The 18,891-nt window shown below is 45.1% G+C and overlaps 5 protein-coding genes across 6 annotated transcripts; 3 read left to right on the top strand and 2 right to left on the bottom strand.

The window, feature by feature from the left end:
* Positions 1 to 4,328: 4,328 nt before the first annotated feature.
* On the bottom strand, positions 4,329 to 5,142 carry LOC117145207 (trafficking protein particle complex subunit 1). Its single transcript, XM_033310771.1, has 3 exons — positions 4,926 to 5,142; positions 4,730 to 4,872; positions 4,329 to 4,585 (listed from the first exon to the last, which is right to left on the bottom strand). Exons 1-3 carry the CDS (start codon positions 5,022 to 5,024, stop codon positions 4,390 to 4,392), a joined length of 438 nt encoding a protein of 145 aa, XP_033166662.1. The 5' UTR covers positions 5,025 to 5,142; the 3' UTR covers positions 4,329 to 4,389.
* Positions 5,143 to 5,199: 57 nt separating this feature from the next.
* LOC117143419 lies at positions 5,200 to 7,500 on the bottom strand. The gene is made up of 5 exons (XM_033308122.1): positions 7,175 to 7,500; positions 7,003 to 7,120; positions 5,868 to 6,944; positions 5,679 to 5,800; positions 5,200 to 5,628 (listed from the first exon to the last, which is right to left on the bottom strand). The coding sequence occupies exons 1-4, from the start codon at positions 7,391 to 7,393 to the stop codon at positions 5,733 to 5,735; spliced, it is 1,482 nt and encodes a 493-aa protein (XP_033164013.1). The 5' UTR covers positions 7,394 to 7,500; the 3' UTR covers positions 5,200 to 5,628; positions 5,679 to 5,732.
* Positions 7,501 to 7,671: 171 nt separating this feature from the next.
* Positions 7,672 to 9,170, top strand: LOC117143420 (pyridoxal phosphate homeostasis protein). Of its 2 annotated transcripts, XM_033308123.1 has the most exons (6): positions 7,672 to 7,743; positions 7,809 to 7,905; positions 7,970 to 8,182; positions 8,239 to 8,386; positions 8,448 to 8,689; positions 8,747 to 8,839. In XM_033308123.1, exons 2-6 carry the CDS (start codon positions 7,813 to 7,815, stop codon positions 8,813 to 8,815), a joined length of 765 nt encoding a protein of 254 aa, XP_033164014.1. In that variant the 5' UTR covers positions 7,672 to 7,743; positions 7,809 to 7,812; the 3' UTR covers positions 8,816 to 8,839. The 2 variants fall into 2 exon arrangements, with proteins under 2 accessions (XP_033164014.1, XP_033164015.1); XM_033308124.1 differs by having other exon boundaries at positions 7,708 to 7,905; positions 8,747 to 9,170.
* A 1,614-nt stretch (positions 9,171 to 10,784) lies between these two features.
* On the top strand, positions 10,785 to 12,518 carry LOC117143422 (myosin regulatory light chain 2). Its single transcript, XM_033308125.1, has 3 exons — positions 10,785 to 10,887; positions 11,557 to 11,799; positions 11,958 to 12,518. Exons 1-3 carry the CDS (start codon positions 10,885 to 10,887, stop codon positions 12,378 to 12,380), a joined length of 669 nt encoding a protein of 222 aa, XP_033164016.1. The 5' UTR covers positions 10,785 to 10,884; the 3' UTR covers positions 12,381 to 12,518.
* A 1,648-nt stretch (positions 12,519 to 14,166) lies between these two features.
* LOC117143968 lies at positions 14,167 to 18,706 on the top strand. The gene is made up of 10 exons (XM_033308903.1): positions 14,167 to 14,346; positions 14,661 to 15,573; positions 15,635 to 16,187; positions 16,245 to 16,901; positions 16,959 to 17,242; positions 17,297 to 17,618; positions 17,677 to 17,761; positions 17,814 to 18,003; positions 18,067 to 18,347; positions 18,407 to 18,706. The coding sequence occupies exons 1-10, from the start codon at positions 14,277 to 14,279 to the stop codon at positions 18,514 to 18,516; spliced, it is 3,465 nt and encodes a 1,154-aa protein (XP_033164794.1). The 5' UTR covers positions 14,167 to 14,276; the 3' UTR covers positions 18,517 to 18,706.
* The last annotated feature ends 185 nt before the right edge of the window (positions 18,707 to 18,891 follow it).

Raw genomic sequence — 18,891 nt, 5'->3', positions numbered from 1 at the left:
GACTCTCAGATACAGGTATATCTTTTATTCACTGTGGCGAACGATCCTAAAGATGCGAGCTTGGAAACCTCGTGAATGTCTGAAAAAACCTCCTTATGCAAATGAGCTCGAAGTGCGAAAACTGTTCTAGAATTAATTTACCATGACCATGAGGTAAATCTTCCATTAAATTTTGGATGATTCGTTCTGAGCGAATATTTAGTATGGTAAACAAGAAGTGCGAAAACTGATTTTGAATATATATTCCTAGGATTACCATAACCTAGTCTATATGAACAATTGACGTCAATGCTAGAGTTAGTTGCGAAATGTGAATCTGGCAGTGAGTCACAAAAATGTACAGAGCCATGACACGTTATCCCAAAAAAATGGGTAATATTTCAGTCAGATTAAGTTTCTGTACTAGTATTGATAGTATTTTATGATAAAAAGTTAGTGTAACTAAAGAATTTCCCAAAGGGCGCTCTAATTTTTGTAAGCTGATTTAGTTTGACCTTTCAGATACTAGTACTTGCGAAATATAGAGTGTTTTCTAGTGTTTGCTTTTCTGTTGCCCTGGAAGTACAATTGCCTTAATAGAAAAGTGACAATAGAGCACAATAGTATCTCGAGCTCATAAAAGATGGATGTGCTAAAATAAATATGTGCACATACTTAAAGTTCAGTAAACGGTGTTAACCAGTGCAGCAAAGTCGCCACTTCAAATTTATCTTAACAATTACTGAGCGATCTTTGTTGGATGTGAAAATATCGCCCACTTTGATAGTTTCATTTTCGAGTTATTCAGTCTGGATGCAAATTAAGAAATTAAGGTGGCAAACCCACGGTGGGACTTCCACTCACCCACCCACTGAAACGAAACTATCTGCCGGTCACACTTAATGGCAATTTAAAGCTGTGACGAAATTAAAATGCAAATGGAAATTGAAATGGGAAATGGAGACGCCGTTTGCCATTGTTGTGACCACCATCGCCGTCATCCAAAGCCCCCTTACACATTTATGTCGTTCGGGAGCGGCGGAGTATCTGGGATTCGCTCGGAGTTAGGCACTGTGTTTAGGCGCGCCAACTGGTTTCAATGACTTTGGACTACGTGACGAAATCGGCATCTCACCTGGAGATCGCCCTAGATCGCAAGAATTGACGCAAGGAAGCGCGCCTAGACGCTAGTCATAGTTCCCTAATCAATTAACTAACTTCCCCACCTGCCCCTTCACTCCCTCCACTTGGCATGGCCTACGTGCACTCGGCACGTACGCCGATCTTAAACTCAATCTCCAGAACGAGAACCTTGAAAAGGTTCAAGCCATCAGACATTCAAGGGAATTCCTGGAGCATCGCCCTTTTTCATCACGAGTCTCAAGTGCATCGGGGAGTTCCCGATCGGCAGGAAACTTCATTACTCCAGCGCCACTTTGTTTTTATGACTTGTATGCTTACAGAGGTAAAATATGGTAATTGGCGAATATTTATAAGCATTTTTGTTTTATATCATGCAGAAAAAATATACCTTAAGATATACATATGCAACAATGAGTAAATATACTTCATGCTGTGATTTCCGTGTGCAATTCGGCCCAGTCCAAAAATATGCCTCTGAGCAAACTCTTTCAATACACATTTTTTTCTGTGTACTCAGCCTGTAGGCCACTTGTTGGGAAGGTCAAGTGTTTTGCCAATACCAACAATCCAAGCAATGGCCAAAAAGTGCCAGGCCAAGACCCTATCGTGTCACCGTCATCTCATTAGCGTTTCGGTGTGGCTGTCATCGCCACCTAATTGGTGACGAGCCAGTGGGCACCAAACGAGCTCTCAATTCAGGCCACTTTTGTGGGCCTAGTTAATTGAAGGTTGTGCCAAAAGGGCTGGATCGGGATTTCATTGAGCCCATTGGCAGGCGTTCAATGGAGCAGTTGGGTAAATGGGCGAGTGAAACTCTACCAGGCCTAATAAATAAAAGCGGACTCTTGAAGTAATACATTTCTGCTGTGAATATGATTCATTTTACTTAAAATCATTCAATTTTCACAGACATAGAGATATTGTATCTTTCAGGTTGTTTTTTGTTACCAAGCTGTAGGTACATAATAGTTTCAAGTTATCTGAATGCGATCGAATGAAGAGGACGGATCAATAAAAAAGTGAACTTTGTTCCCAGCTAAAACACAATCTTTGATCTGAAGATTTCTTAAACACATTTTTTTATAAATGATAGGTATTGATTCGATTACAAAACAAAATCTGTAGACAATGACAAATAGGTTTCAATTATAGCTAGAACTTGGATCTATCCTTTTAGATCTCGACACGTGCTGCTTTACTTTCGTTTAGTAGATTCCAACTCTCTTAGTTTGGATATCGTTGAACTTGTAGGTTGTTAATCATTCTGGTTGGCTATTTTTAACTATCACTATTGTTTTTCTGGTTTTGAATGTGAGATAAACAATCTGTGGATTCGCATAGCAATTAGTCCGTTAGGGCCCAGCCTGCCCTGAACTCTTGACTGCTTTGTCTCGAGATTTATGCCAAATTTATGGGATTTCTTTTCGAGCATTTCCCCAATTTGGCTCGCCAAAACAGCCAAATTTGGTAAGCGATAGGCCTATGAATTTGCATAATATTTCAGCTGTGCGATGGGCTGCTTTATGGGTATTTTGGCGGATCAGGTCCGCCTCCGGCTGGCCAAAGGGCCTTCAACGCAGCACGAGATTCGTGTGGGTGGTCCTCCGGCGGCGTCTTCTCTGCCAAATGCCCCTCTTTCTCCGGGAAACTGTGCGTTAAATAAATACCCGCCACAATTGCTCGTTAAACTTTTAATTACGCGCGGGAAAGAGTTGCAGCGGTCGTAAAGCAATCAAGATAGCGGTCGTTTAATGACGTGACCGACCGGGCGACAATTTCCAATTCCTAAGCGTTAATAACCTTGCCGCGATCCGGAGTTTCTATGACGAAAACCCCAGTCGAGTGGCCCGAAATTTGCGTAACTTTTGCGAATGGAAACAGAAAGCTCCGACACCGGCACTCCAACTTCCCCCAAGACCCCGTAAATCTCATCTCCATGATCCACGGCTAATTGGAAGCCAATGCGATGACATCGAAGACCTGTGCCCACGATATAGGTAAACACCCATGCGATCGGCGGTATGCAGCCAGCCTCTCTTTCGGAACTGGTATCCACAAGATACGTATCTATGATATGAGCTTGGGCTTCAATCTGAGAGTCTACGCAATTGCCGATTTTGAAAGGGCGCCTTTATCTCATGGATTTGGTAACCTGTGTGTGCTGTCGGTTTTCCTCGGGTCGAATTTTGTCGATGGTCCATCATTAGCTCTTGATGTTTTGGTCGAGCATTTGATTTATTTGCGCTTTTCGGCCAGGGCGTTTGGCTTTGAAATTGATTTCTTCGATAGCGGAGAAAAGAAACCGCTTTGTGGTTCCATTTTTATTGTCCCGCCAGCGGCTTTTGCAATGTTGAAACCTGTTTTAAAATTCGTCAAAGACAATGCGAGCAACAAGAAACGAGCGCTAAAACATACAAAACATATTTAGTTCAAACGTCTTGTGACTTGCACAAAATGTTTTGAATAAGTGAGACATCGGCCACATAGGAAAGAGTATCGCCACAGCCACATTTGTATATCTGCCCGTTCATGCTGCCGTTCATGGAGATCCGCCGACCAGAGCCAAAGCGACTCCCCCGATTATGGATGCATTCTGCAAATCATTTTCATTTTCCGCGGCAACGGCGAATAGTTGCGAAAACCCTTGACGAGCTTAGCTGTCTGTCAAAAATTGCAGGTACACGGGTAAAAATATAGTTGTTATATGACTTCCAGTCACTTTCGTCTTGCACAAATATTAGTTTTAGTATGCAAAATAAGTCATAAAATTATAAACACTACAGTTTTAACAGCTTTATACATATGTGTGGTCAATATTATTTCTCTGGCTATGCGATTTGATTTTCAATAGGAATTCAATGGCAGTGGATTCCTAGTTCAATTAGTATTAATCATATCATTTTTATCCGTGTAGTCCCTGCTCGCCTGCAGCAGACAGACAGTCAGTCAGTAATTTTCTCAGCTTGTGGAGTTGACTAAAACCTTCGAGTTGCGGCAACCGCTTTGACATTTGTCCCCCTTTGTTAGCAGTGGCCATTGGACAGTAGACAGTGGACGACTTGCGCAACCATGGGGCCTGTTTTTCTCGCTGGCCCCGCAGACATTTTAAGTGCATGCCATTTCCGGAGCCCGGATCTCGCGCGCTGCATTTCGGAGCACTTGCCAGCGCAATTTGCCATTCGGAGCTAATGACATAGACCTTAGAGTTTCGGAGGCGGGATTTGCATAGCTAGGTAATCGTAGTTTGAGCTTAAGCTATTTATTTGTTTAGATATTGCGAATGCCGAAGATGGGTGACTGCCTGACGAACTCATCGAGCTTGGACTGGAACAGCTCCGAGGTGACCACCGTGCCGGGTGTCCACAGTGGATCCCGCACCACGAACTCCACCCACACCTTGGCGTACAGCTGCTGTAGCAGCTCCTTCACATTAATGGCCGTCGTGTCCGTATTGAGAACGAACCTGGGAATGCAGAGTTCAAGAGCTATTAGTATTCAGCGAAGAGTGGGCTTGGATAATACGGCTTTAGTATCTTATGTTCATTTTGCTTGATAATGAGCTTGTTTTTCCTTGGATTGTGTTTTCTGAATATTATCATTAACTCACTTTAATCCAGAGGGAGTTTCCAGATAATGCAGGGCGTAGCGATTGGTCTTGTAGTAAAGGAAGCCCTCCTTGGGATCGTGGGGTGATATCTTACTGACGAAGGACTTTATGGAGAAGAGCATTCCGTAGGTGAGTTTGGCTTCCTAAAAACACCCATGTTTAGGGAAAATGTTAATTTTCTGAATTAAGATCTTACTTCCTCGCGGGTGATGCCCGATTTCTTGGTGCGATTCCATTCTGCGTAGTGGAGCAGTGTTCCGAACTTGTCGAATATGTACAGGTTAAAGATGGTCATCTTGCTAAGGCTATTTGGAATGGCATTAGCCTTGAAAGTGCGTTATTTCTGGAGAAGTTATGGAATGCAAATTACTTCAATTTCCGATGCAAAACAAAAACATTGGGAAGGTGCTGCCAACTTGCTTCAAATCGGTAGAAAAATACCAAAACAGCTGATTGTAGGCTGTATACGATGTGATGTCAAGTGCTGCCCATAAAAAGGTTACGTTTTTATTTTGAATTTAAATATGTTACAAAAATTAATAATTTCGATAACATAGAAAATTAGCGAAGTTCTTTTTTCCATTTCTTCGCCTTATTTGATTTGGGATTTGGCAGATTGGCTCCGATCCTGAGGTTTTTTTTCTTCGTGTTCGGGTATCTCCACAACATAGGGATACTCCTCCGGATTATTCACATGCTCACGGCTGGATTCCCCGCTTTCAAATTGTGCATTTTCAACAGGTGTATTCCTACCTATGGGAACCTTCGAAGCGCTTTCGATCTGTTGCCTTGCGTGCTTCCTGCTTGGTCGTTCCTCAGTGACATCATCAATCTCCACTGTGTTTGGATATTCCTCAAATTGAATGGTCTTTCTTGAATCTACGCTGGTTGTTGAGGGGCTAAGGAGGATTATTTAGATGGAGGACTCTATGGAAGGACAGGAATTTACCTGTCTTCACAGCTTGCAAATGAGGGCTTCTTTCGCACGTTGTGCCCATCCATTTTAAAGTATCGGATTAAGCATGCGATGATGGGCTCGGTGCCGATGACTGGCATCTTTGTTTGGATTACCTATGTTAACAAAAGGTTATTTGTTTTTATATTTTAGAAAATGATAAACAACTCCCTGTTGACTCACTTGGCTTGGTGTTCCTCGGGGCGTCCCGCCTGTCGTACTGCCGATGGTTTTCAATAAAGTTCTCCTGTTTGGTGAGCAGAGCGCCCTCGGAGGTGGGATTACTTAGACTTTGCCGGAATGCAGCTCCACTCGCTTGAAGGCGCCGGGCCTGGAACTCCCGATTCTCCAGCTTCAACCGCTCGAAATGATTATCCGGAAATTGCCGCTTGGTCACCCCGGGGAGTCCATTTCTGCTCCTGCGCTGCTTCGATTGCTCCTCATGCCGGCGACCTTGGGCGGGATTGGATTTCTCCGCAGACCGGCGGGATCTGGACTCCCAACCACCGCCGCCACCATCTCTCTGATTGTTCGAAGTGCGCCGATACTCTCCACCTCCGTGGGGATGCGAACTCCTTCTGGATTCCTTCCCCTCACCACTGGTTACAGTGGGTAATCTTCGGGACTCATTGGTGTTGCTGGTTATCTGTTGGATCCTCCGCGATTCTTTCATTTCGCCTCTGGGCAGCCATCTGGATTCAGTGGTATTACTGGTTATTCTAGGAATCCTTTTGGACTCCGTGAGCTCTCCACTGGTTATGTGGTGCAACTTCTTGAAATTGTTGGTGCCACCTGCTTCATTGGCTGTCCTCCGCGACTCTCCGCTCGTAATGTTTGGCAGTCGCTTGATTTGGTCTTTGGCCACGTTTGGAAGTCTCCTGGTGTCCACCATTCCGCTGGTAACGGTCGGGGTTCCCATTACATTTGACATCCGTCTGGACTCACCTCCGCCACTGGATCCATGATGAGCCTTCTTGGATGTAGACGGTTGCTCCCTTTCCATATCAGAGTGAACAGATCGCCAGTTGGGTCTCTCTCTTCGGTGCTTCCTATCCGTGTCCTGCGATTCCTGATATGACGAGTGTCCACGGGAACCCCTCCTGTTCTCCTCCTCCTGTCTTCTACGATCCGTTTGCAGGCTTGTCGTCCTGAGATTCTTCATTTGTACCATCGGCAGTAGCATCGGCATGTTGATGGTGTTCGGCGGAGTCATCATGCCACTTGTGTACTGCAGGCTTCTCGGACGGATTTGGTACTCTCCTGGAGAAACAAACGTTATATATGAGGCTATTTCGTAAGCTGTATTTAGTTTGATTACCAGGCGTCTCCTCAGTGTCTGAAGCAAATGGAGGTAAGTTGGCGGAGGTGCGCACGTTTCGGAACATCTTCATTCCCCTGCGACCGAGCTGACTGATTTCTGGGAAGAAGGTGTCCCACTGCATATTGATTCGTTAGGAGGGCTCAGTAGCAGTAGTAACACCTTTTCTTACCAGGTAGAATATGCCGTACGCCAGGAGAATGGCCAGCATCAGGACGGCCGTGAACTTGGTGAACTGCATCAGGATGAAAATGATCACACCTGCGAGCACCTCCACGTGCGCCACTCCGAGGAGCTCGAAGCAGTGCCGGACCTCGGAGATCCTCATCGTGACCAGGTATCCCAGCACGGAGTTCAGTGACTCGCAGGCGCACCTGATAGCGTCCGCCATGGCTGAAGTCGAGGAGTCTGTGTGCGTCCCTGTGAAGGCATTTCTCCCCGGCACAGGGTTTTCGAAAGCTAAAGTGCGGCGAGACTTACTGCCAAAGCAAAGGCAATTGGATTTTGATTTCTAGTTAGCTAAAACTCAATATTTTATTAATATGCTTAAGAAACAATAACCTTTTTAGTGTAAGGCGTAAAAAAACTTTTGAAATTTCCCGCCTTTATCTGTATTTTCAAAACTTAAAGTATTTTATTGGTATATTCAGTAATCTCAGGTCACACTGGGAAACAGCTGATCCTCCAAAGTTTTGTTTTTATTTTTGCAAGGGCGATTTCTTATCATTGAGTTAACCAACTGTTAGAACAATAACTACTATTTATCTGTACTTATATATAAAGCATATTCATCTCGAATTTCTTAGTTAAATGCTAAGACGAACAATGGCGGAGTTCGACGTTAAAGCCGGCTTGCAGCACGTGTTGAAGCGCATTGACGAAGTGCTCCTCCAGCGGCCCAAAGTAAGTTGACTTAAGACCCTTTTATTTATGACCTCTTAAATGAAAACCTTTATCGCTCGCACAGGAAGTTCAAGCTGCCAGGCCCCTGCTCGTTGCTGTGAGCAAAACAAAGCCAGCGGAGGCCGTAATCGAGGCCTACGAGGGCGGACAAAGGGACTTCGGTGAGAACTATGTGCAGGAGCTGGAGGAGAAGAGCCGCCACCCGGACATTCTGGCCAAGTGCCCCGACATCAGGTGGCACTTCATAGGCCACATGCAAAGCAACAAGATCAACAAGGTCAATTGGATAACAAAGATCGGATAACATCGCTTATCTCTTATCATTATTATTAGATCCTTTCTGTGCCAAATCTGTATATGATCCAGACCGTAGACAGCGAGAAGTTGGCCACCAAACTGGACTCAGCCTGGTCTAAGCGACAGCCTACCCCTGAGAAGCCATTGCAGGTGCTCATCCAGATTAACACCAGTGGTGAAGACGGTAAGTCTCACGACCCCAAACTAGCGTGTATGCGTACCTACCTAAATCGTTCGACCTCTAGTTAAGAGCGGAATTGAGGCGAAAGATGCCCCTGCACTCTACCAGTACATCAAGAGCAACCTTAAACACCTCAACCTGATGGGCATAATGACCATTGGTGCATTTGGGTTTGACTACGCCAGTGGACCCAATCCGGATTTCGTATCCCTAATGCAGGTGCACCGATCCATATGTGAGGCGCACTCTTTGGCCCCGGACTCAGTGCTCGTCTCCATGGGAATGTCCCACGACTTCGACAAGGCGGTAAGCTGAAAACCGACTGAGCAAGTTCCGTCTCTAAAATCCAAACTATTCCCTCAGATCGAAATGGGCAGCACAGTGGTGCGCGTTGGCTCTTCTATTTTCGGTCATCGGGCGGCCAAGGCGTAAGGAGGGGAGCGGAGCAGAGATGTGATAGGAATGCGTTGCGGGCACTGAATACAGCCGATTCCCAATGACGTCCGACCTCCCGACTGAGCAGCCTCCAAGTTCGCCCATGTATCAGGTGGAACTGGGTATATTCACACAGACTAACCTAGTAAATCAGCAAATCAAAAATGATTTTGCGTTTAAATTTAGAAACCCTTGAGATAAACAAATGTTATGGGTAGGCTGTTATTTGCCTTATTTGATTGTTAACCCTCCATAAACAATGCTTCCAGAGTGTCAAACCCATTGATATTCCCAGATACATTCTGCACCTTGGAAAATTGAATACATTTGCCGCAGTTTTCATTAATTTTAACATTCCTTCGACTGCTTCTTGCTCGTTTTTTGCACTTTGTTCTATTTATACATTCGCGTATATTCAATGCTACTTTGCGTATTAGATTGTGGGCAGTTTTCCTTTACATCGTCTTGTTTTGGTTGGCCCCTGGCCAAAAAGTCGCCTGGTTACGTGCCAAAATGGCTGCGCCAAGAGAGTTTTCGCCGAAAATCACTTTCAATGGAGCACGAAGAAGACTGCAGCCTAAATCGATTTTCATTATGTCTGATCGATGAATTATGAAGGCTTTCTCGCACGGATCCCATCGTTAATTGAGATATTTTCCGTTTCATACATTTGCAAAGAGCCTTCATTAATTATAATATTAGTCAGCGAGGGTAATGAATTCAGGTGGCAAAGATGACATCATATAAATATTGTTTTGAAAAATGTTTTGGTTTATTTTAATCATTAAATTATTTCCATCAGAAAGCAAAAAGCTGCTGCTAATCTATTGAGTCGAACAATTTAAAGAATTAAAATAGATGTAAACTATATGAATCATATTTCGTAACACTTGAAACTAAATTTTAGTTTCCTGTTTATTTTGAAAACTAAAAAAAAACTAAAATCATTTATTTGTCCTTGGCAATTAAATTTGTTGATTGAAGTTGTCACAATTTTACTGTTTTGTTTTTAAGTAACATCAGCGAAATGGCTCAAATAGTTTGAATACTGTAAGGTATAATATTTTTAGTAACAAGGTTAATGTATCATGACGTGGTACCCAAAGTTTATCTGAAATGGAAATCCTACAGCCTTCCCATTCTTATGCAATATCCATGGATGACTAGCATATACATAAAGTCAGATGTTTATTCCACATTTGTTGCCGAAATAACTCTGGTCCAATATCGGGTTCGTTGGATATTTATGCGACACGAAATCCGCCCGATCGCCGTGTATATACAGATCTATAGATTTGGAATTCTCGGCGCTCTTCATATTGCACAATGTACGGGGCATTTCGAAAACAGAAAAAGAAACGTAGGCGAGCAAAACATCGAGTATATAGGCGTGAATAGAATACACACATATGCTATATGTTGGCATGTTGGATATATGTATGCTGTCCGCCGCCAGGAAAAATGTAGGTGATTTCAGCGCAAGAGGACACCTTTCGGAGGTGGCCTCTGGCAGAGAGACGGGCCGAGTAGTGGAGCAGAGCGGAATAAAAGAAAACAAAACAGAATCCGAGGATGGGGAAATGTATCCACAACAGAGAGCCGCGATACGAACCAATCCGAATCGCCCCGAAATAAATTCCGAACATATGTATAGGCTTCTGCCGCCCAAAAGCCAAAGCCAAAGCAATTTCTCTGCCTTTAAAATTAGATTTTTGATTAGAGCAGCGCCCGATGGATGAGTAAACACCTCGGATACAGCTACACCATAGGCTATAGCCATGGCTATATCTATATAGATGTAGCTGCCCGCCCCCGCCGATCTCCTGGGCGGACCGCGCCTTGCAGATACTAAAAAAGGCAGCACGAATATTGCAGATACGGATACAGCGAATGGCGCCCGAAGATCCCCGAAGGTGGCCGAACCGCCACGAGCGGTCCCAATGCTTGGAAGAAGAAGAGCTCCTCCGAGCTCTTAAAACATCATTGTCTTGGCGATAAAATCAGCCAGAGATTCAGTGTGCTCTGACGGCTCGACTCGATTAGACAACACATCAAAGTTCAGCACCATGGTAAGGACTCGTCCCGGAATATCACTACAATCCAACTGAACCGAACTGAACCGAACCGAATCGAACTGGACCCCAGTGCCTGGATATATGCAGCAAGGATAATGCCGATTAGTGCAGTGAATCGATTGCATTCGAGAATGACCACGAGGATATGAATATGAAGTGTGAACCATAACTCTAAATCATGGTGACCCCGATTCACCTTTTTCACATACGCAGTGAGAATAGTGCAGAAAGTTCTATAAATGGATCGATCCGATCCGAGTGTTACGCGTCAGTAACGTAATCCGATATCCGTGCCGGGGAGCGAGCGAGACAGCGAGTGGCGCACGGCGGAGAGCTTACGTAATATGCGTCCGGTTTATTTATAGAACGAGTGGAAAACTTTCGCCTGCAGATACATATTTTCTTGCCTAGTCGGGAAGGCCTTTCGAAAAGCATCCCTTAAATGGAAAACCCCATTAAGGGGTAACTTTTTACCCACATAATTGCAATGGTAGATCCTTCAATGCGGATAACTTACTAAGATCCCTAAAATGAAAAGTATAACTTCCGGAACCGGAACTTTCAAGTGACAGCTAAAGACGGACTATAACGACTAATGACAGAGTAGATCCCCTCTTTCTGCCTTCGAGTCCCTACTAATAAATCCCCCTTATCTCTCCTCAGGCCGATGAGAAGAAGAAGGTTAAGAAGAAGAAGACCAAGGAAGAGGGTGGTACTTCCGAAACCGCTTCTGAGGCCGCATCCGAGGCAGCAACCCCGGCACCAGCTGCCACTCCTGCCCCGGCCGCATCTGCCACTGGTTCGAAGAGAGCGTCGGGCGGATCCCGTGGCTCCAGGAAGTCGAAGCGCGCTGGCTCCTCGGTCTTCTCTGTGTTCTCCCAGAAGCAGATCGCCGAGTTCAAGGAGGTGAGTTTTGGTCGTTACTCATATATCATATATCGATCGCATCAGTCGAGACCCATCCCATCATCCTGTCATCCAACCATCTATCGCACTTGTCAAGGACCAAGTCACCAACACACTCTTTCTTTCTATCTCTCTCTGTCTCTGTGCGGGATCGATAGGCCTTCCAACTCATGGATGCCGACAAGGACGGTATTATTGGCAAGAACGATCTGCGCGCTGCCTTCGACTCCGTCGGCAAGATCGCCAACGACAAGGAGTTGGACGCCATGCTGGGCGAGGCCTCGGGTCCGATCAACTTCACCCAGTTGCTGACCCTGTTCGCCAACCGCATGGCCACCTCCGGTGCCAACGATGAAGACGAAGTTGTTATTGCTGCCTTCAAAACATTCGATAACGATGGTCTCATCGACGGTGACAAATTCCGCGAAATGCTCATGAACTTCGGTGACAAGTTCACCATGAAGGAGGTTGATGATGCCTACGATCAGATGGTGATCGACGACAAGAACCAGATCGATACCGCCGCCCTGATCGAGATGCTCACCGGCAAGGGTGAAGAGGAGGAGGAGGAGGCCGCCTAAGGCACATCCGATCACATCCTAACTTCTAACTCAACATCCATATTACAACCAGAATCAGAACGTTAAATCAATCAGTCAAATCAGTAATAATAAACGTAATTAAAAGAAACGCTCGTTTACATATGTAGATTCTCAGTATCTTGTAATCTCTTTTGTTAACCATCACCAAGTACCTTGTACCAAGAACAACACCACCAACCAGATCAGCAACATCCGATCAAACTGAACTTGAAAAGAACTTCTTCAGCAACATTTGGTAGCGATCAGAACCATTTACCATGTATCTGTCCATCATAGTTAGGGATACTTACGATCACGTTCACCGTCACGGCAAGAACTGACGCGTAGTTTTCTAGTTGATTTACTGTTAAATTTTACACGTAAAATTTATAAAACAAATGCTATCTATTTTATTTAAAACACCTATAAAATCAACAAAAAAAACTTAAAAAACAACAAACAAGCCGTGTCTATTTTTATATCGCTGTCCGTTGAAGAACTAAAGAGAAGAACCCCGAGAGAGATGATTACCAGATCGAGATCGAGATCGGAATCGAAATGAGGATGTATGATGTATGATTTAAGATGTAGGGAGGACGAAGACGATGTTGATGGGTAGCTAGGCTGGATTCGTTAGTCCTGCACCCACGAGTTCACTTTGATTATGAATATGAATATGAATTTTAGCCAGTTTTGTTTTTCGTTCAAGAAATCTCGCAGGACCAGGAGAGAGAGAGGTAAACCTATAACATACTATTGTTAGGGATCATTTAACTGAGAGCCAAATATATATCCTACTATCACAAAATATTTATCGTTATGCAATCTATCGTTCGTTACTTACTTACTTATCAGTTATGAGTTATCAATATTATTGCAAGTTATCGAGAGTTAGGCTAATAACAAAGAAACATTAAGTTCATTCACTCAAATTGTTTAATGCGAATTTACATAACTTAACCTTCGCCACCACCACAACTTTCTGCTTATGAACTATCAGCGATATAAACCACCCAAACGAACAAACAACCCAAAATGATATCTGAAATATGAAGAAACATTCAAACAACAAACCCAGTGTTTCTAGTTAATGCGTTTTGAAGCTTCCAGGATGATCCGCCTCCCCGGTAAATAGACGGGCGGGGGGGTTTAGTTTGAATAAGGTGCCCACAACCACTAGTACCTAGGCTGATCGGAGGAAGCACTATATATTGCTTTATTTATCTACTACTACTACTCAGAACTCAACACTTGACACTCGACACGAGCACACACCGCACTTACACGCACACTGCAATCCATTTCAAAGTGCAACATGCAACAAGTTGTTAAATGCGAATCGAATCTTTACTTCAGTATAATTTAAGCTACACACGGCAAGATGAGAATATTCAGAAAACTTTTAACCCGGTCAGGAAAATTAACAAGAGTAAAACAAAACCATCTAAAAATAGAAAACAAGTAACTGTTTTTATACAACATAACTAGATGATGATACGATGACGAAGTCTTGGAATAAAGCAAAAGAGAGTCGTCTTGAAAAAACACAAAGCCATTGAAGTTTGACTTTCTCAGGGAAGGGGTGTTTTGGGGGTATGCAGTACCTTGCTGCATATCTGACTCAGCTGAGCCGTGCCGGAAACCAGTTCCAGGTCAAAACAAAACCACCGATAAAGCTGGGGAGCTGAACGAAGCGGTGGAGCGCAGTGGGAAACTCCCCACACTTGGCCAAGACGATGGCCAAAACCGAACACGAACCTTCGAGCGACCAGTTTTCAGTCGAGCTTCGAGGCGCACGCATGCGCACTACGATGTGAAAGTCAGCCACGCTTGTCATTGCCACATCCATTCGAACAGCAGTAATCTGTTATTCAGGGCGTAAGTAGAACCAGAACCATGGCTCCAGGTGGACGACAGCTTTTGTGGATGGCTTCCGTCTGCTGGATTGCATCACTAATGAGTGGAGGTGAGTGCTGGGAATCGATTGCATTGTATGCAGATATTGCGTGGCCAAAGAAATCGAAAGTATCTCACGTTGTGTCTGGGATATCTCACCACACTCTCGAGTGCACTGGAAGAAAAGTGATATAAATTTGGGGCGAACCAAGCACTTATCCTAAGCTGTATAGTTTGCTTCGAAAGTAAACTAACCTATTATTTCCAACAATATATTTTATGTATATAATTGTACTATTCATTCATATTTCTCTCTGTGCGCCTTTGAGATATCTCACCTTACTCATGATTTTCCACTCTCACTATCGTTTTTGTGCCTCTCAGCTGATGCACAGCATCTGATCGCTTACATCTCGCAAAGAGGTCTTCATGGAGAGATCACTTTTCGGCAAATGAATGCCACCACGGTGGAGATCAAGGCCAACCTGGAGGCCACCTTGCAGTACCCCGACCAAGTATGGAGTTGGGGAGTACGTCGTTTCCCCGTGGACTACTCCAATACTGATCCAGACGAACGCTGCGAACTGAGTCGCTTGGGATCGCAGGTCCTGTCCTTTGACGAGGACTTGGAGTACCTGGTACTGCCCGGAAATGAGACCTCCAGCTGGGAGCGAAACATGCAGTTGATTGGGGATCGGGGAATCTGGGGGAAGTCCCTGGTTCTGACAGAGGTCAACGCCAATGCACGGATCTGTGCCACCATTACCACTATCCAGAGTTCCGTGGAGCACATGGCAGAGGCTCGATTTAATACTCCTGTGGCTGGATCCGTCCATTTCCGCTGGCTGGCCCCGGCGGAGGGAGCTGTGGGGGATACTCTAATCTACTCGGATCTTTACCATATTAGGGCGCAACCAGCTGTTCTGGAGGAAGATAGAAGTCAAGCTGGACCGTTCACCCAGCACCACTGGAAGATCTATGTGACGGACATCTTCAAACATGACCACCATCGCACGGAGGACAACTGCAACTTCCTGCAGCAGGTTTTCGATCCCCAGGGAAGTGGAGCGGGCAAGGGAATAGGTGATCTGGACGCACGTCTCGGCAGGATTGGAGTGGCCAAGAATGCCCTCCGTTCGCCACAACGCAGCGTTTTTAGGGATGCTCAGTTGGCCCTGCTGCCCTCGGATCTTACCATTCCCCATAGAACTCTTTACCTGGTTCTTTTTGACAACCAACATCCAGATTCGTACCTCGCGTGCACCAAGATCCGCCATGTCCAACCTTTGACACATAAGTGAGTGGTTTTTACATCCCATGATAGTTGAAAGTATAACCATTCTTTTTTTTAACCGCAGAACTTTCATCAATTCTGGTGGGGTCAAGGGAGAGGTTACCTTCATGCAGCGCTCCAAGTTCGACCCAACTTTCCTCAATTTCACCTTGGGAGCACCGCTTTCCCAGCATGTGAGTCGCAAGTTCGCCGAAGATGTGGCCGCCTTTCGGATTCACAGTCTGCCGCCGGTGCCTTCGAGGATGGGTCACGAGGACTACTGCCTGACCACTGGGGACATGCATAATCCCCGGGAGATAAACGAGAACATACCCCCACCCGGTTATGGAACCCAGGAGCAGTATCCCGTGGGCGATCTCTCCGGGAAGCTACAGGGTCGCAATAAAGGTTATTGGCATCAGTATGTCTTACCAGGAACGAGTTCCGAGTTGAATGGCCTCTACTGGGACGTATTCCTGCCCCTTCAAGGTCGTCATAGCATTGCCCAACGGAGTCTGGTCATATACACCTTCAATCGATCTAATGTCACTAATATTACGAAGATGATTTGGGGCTGTTCGAGCCTAAGTCAATATCAACGAAATGGCATCTACCAGCAGAACATGGTTACGGCTCAGGTTGGTAGATAAAATAGTATTTGATGCTGTCTTTTAGTAAGTGTGCTTACACCCTAGGTCCTTTTCCGCTATCCTGTGGTGGGTCGAGTCATATTCCGGCAGACGGCGGAGCAGCCTTGGCAGGATACCACCGTTTTATTTGAGTACCTCATCCAGGCGGATGGATCTACGCAGAATACCACCCACGATCATCGTTGGGCAATCCACAGCAATGCGCCTGGAAAGGACTTCTATGACTGGCAACAGAGATGTATTTCCGCTGGACCTGTATATAATCCATTCCGAGTGGATTGGGGCAATCGCAGTGTGGATGACTTCTGCCGACCCAGTTTAGCCTCCATGTGCAGAGTGGGTGCCATGGATGCCAGATCGGGAACCCTAACCATCGCTGGAGGCAGAAGAGTTGCCCAGAAAATAAGTAGGAAAATGTTTGTAGATGGCAATCTTCCGCTGTCCGGAAGACATAGTATCCTGGGTAAGTCTCTTGTTATCTATGAGGATAGTGGACCCAAAGCCAGAGGAGAGCGATTGGCTTGTTCGGCCGTGATTGGACACTTCCGGAGGAAAGTGGTGGCCAAGGAGTGGTACGCAAATGGAGATTCGTTGACAGTCAGCGGTCGGGTGGAGATCACCCAGCAATCGGAGTATGATGTCAGCAATGTGGAGGTGCAACTTAAGGGACTTCAGGATAATTCAGGATATCACATCCATAGGGTATTTATTACTAAACCTCTTAATGAAAATTCTGTGCATCTAAGTTCTCAATTTTAGACACCCGTGGAAGCCAACTTGGCGTTTCCCTGCGAGGCATCCACTCTATATGGTCACTGGAATCCTTTCGACGTCAGTCCAAAGTCATCACCTCCTCCTAAAAGGGGAACCACAGATCAGTACGAGATGGGAGATCTGAGTGGAAAGTTCGGAGGTCTTGAGGGAGTAAACCAGTTCGAGGATGCCTATAACGACACGAATCTTCCACTTTTTGGATATAACAGTATCATTGGAAGATCTGTGGTTATTCAGAAGAAGCAGAAGAATGCCCGATGGGCCTGCAGGTGAGATAACCAAAATTGATTGAGATTTTCATTCAATATAAACTATGAATGTAGTACTCTGGAGCGTGGCTACAGTCCCAGTGAGGCTAGGGAACTGAGAGCCATTGCCTCGTTTCATCATCCCACTGGATACGCCTATGGTTACATTAAGATGACGCAGCTCATCCACAACGATGGTAGCCAGTCGGAGACGGTGATCGAGGTTAAGCTACGGCATCCGGGCAAAAACGACCGGAACTCCACGAGAAACCACAACTGGCAGATCTTCGTTAATCCTGTGGGCGTTGATGCAGCCGTAAAGCCCACAATTACGCGTTGTGTGGCTGGAGGATATGTTTGGAATCCATACTATACCCAGCTGGCGGATCCCCTCAATGTATGTTCTCCAGTGATATTTAAAAAAAAACCAGGCTACAAGGAATCTCTCTTTTTAGCTGGATCTCTATGAGCAGGAGTGCAGTCCGGATAATCCTTTGCGCTGCTACGTTGGCGATGTGGGCGCCCGTTTGGGAACAATAGGTTTGGGATTACAAATCACTTCACGGCCGTAACTAAATGTATTGCTCTTCAGATCTTGGAGGTGAACGCGTTGTCCTGACCGACTCCAACTTTCCCCTGGAAGCTCCCGTGGGAGCTATTGGGCGTTCTATTGTGATTTTTGGACCAGATCACTCCCATGAGCGATTTGCTTGTGCGAATATAGAACCCGATCATAACGTCATTAAATACATAAACCTACAGAAGCCGCCTCGATTCGTCGTGTAAGTATAAATCATTCAAACCTAACTTGCTTCAATTGAGTAATCCTAAACTATTTCGTTCAGTGCCCAGTTTCTGGATGAGTTACGATCGGTGATGGGCATTCCGGAATGGATGTTGGATGTGGATGCGCGTAAGACCAAGGAACTCCATGGTGGAGCCTGCATCCAGATGATCATCCACTTCAAGGGGCCTCTGGCCCACAGATTGGAGTTGGATATGTCTCGATTGATAGCCGCCGGAAGATTGGATGCCCCTAGTCTGTTCATTCCCGGTTATGTAAACCAAAAGCGAAAGGCGACCATATCATATCGTACCTGTGGTGTGAGGGATACCAATGAAAAACGTGAGTATATGTTTTGAGTGCAAGATAGGATAGAAATATCTAATTCATCCCTCCAACAGGCACCAAGAACTTCAAGGGTGGCTTTTACTCCTCAAGCTCAGCTCCAACCGAACCAAAGCCATTAGTATTAGCTTTCGTAGTCATTGGCTTAGCCTTTAGGTTCCTCTAACTCGACTTTATAATGTAATTTTGTTAAATACTCAAATCGATGTAAAGTATCATAGAAGTCACTAGTTTAGCGTCTATGTTTTTGTAAATTATTGTACATTTTATGATCTGCAGAATACGCACTTTCTGCACCTTTCAATGTATTCGTAGTTATTAAATGTTGTCAAATCCCTGACTGTGAAATTCCTGAACATGTGTTTGAACTAAAAATCCGTTACAGAAACACGTGGCACTACAATTGGTGGTGGATTTACGTTCCCTACATAACTCAGAAGAACTGACCTACTATATGAGAACTCGAGCATAATCCACCACCCACCGAGACCCACCACTTCTGGTTTATTTCTGCGCATGAGTCTTGCCCAATCGATTTTTC

Source organism: Drosophila mauritiana, chromosome 3R, assembly GCF_004382145.1.
Source record: "Drosophila mauritiana strain mau12 chromosome 3R, ASM438214v1, whole genome shotgun sequence".
NCBI classification, from domain to species: domain Eukaryota; kingdom Metazoa; phylum Arthropoda; class Insecta; order Diptera; family Drosophilidae; genus Drosophila; species Drosophila mauritiana.
This window is presented reverse-complemented; position numbering and strand designations above follow the sequence as displayed.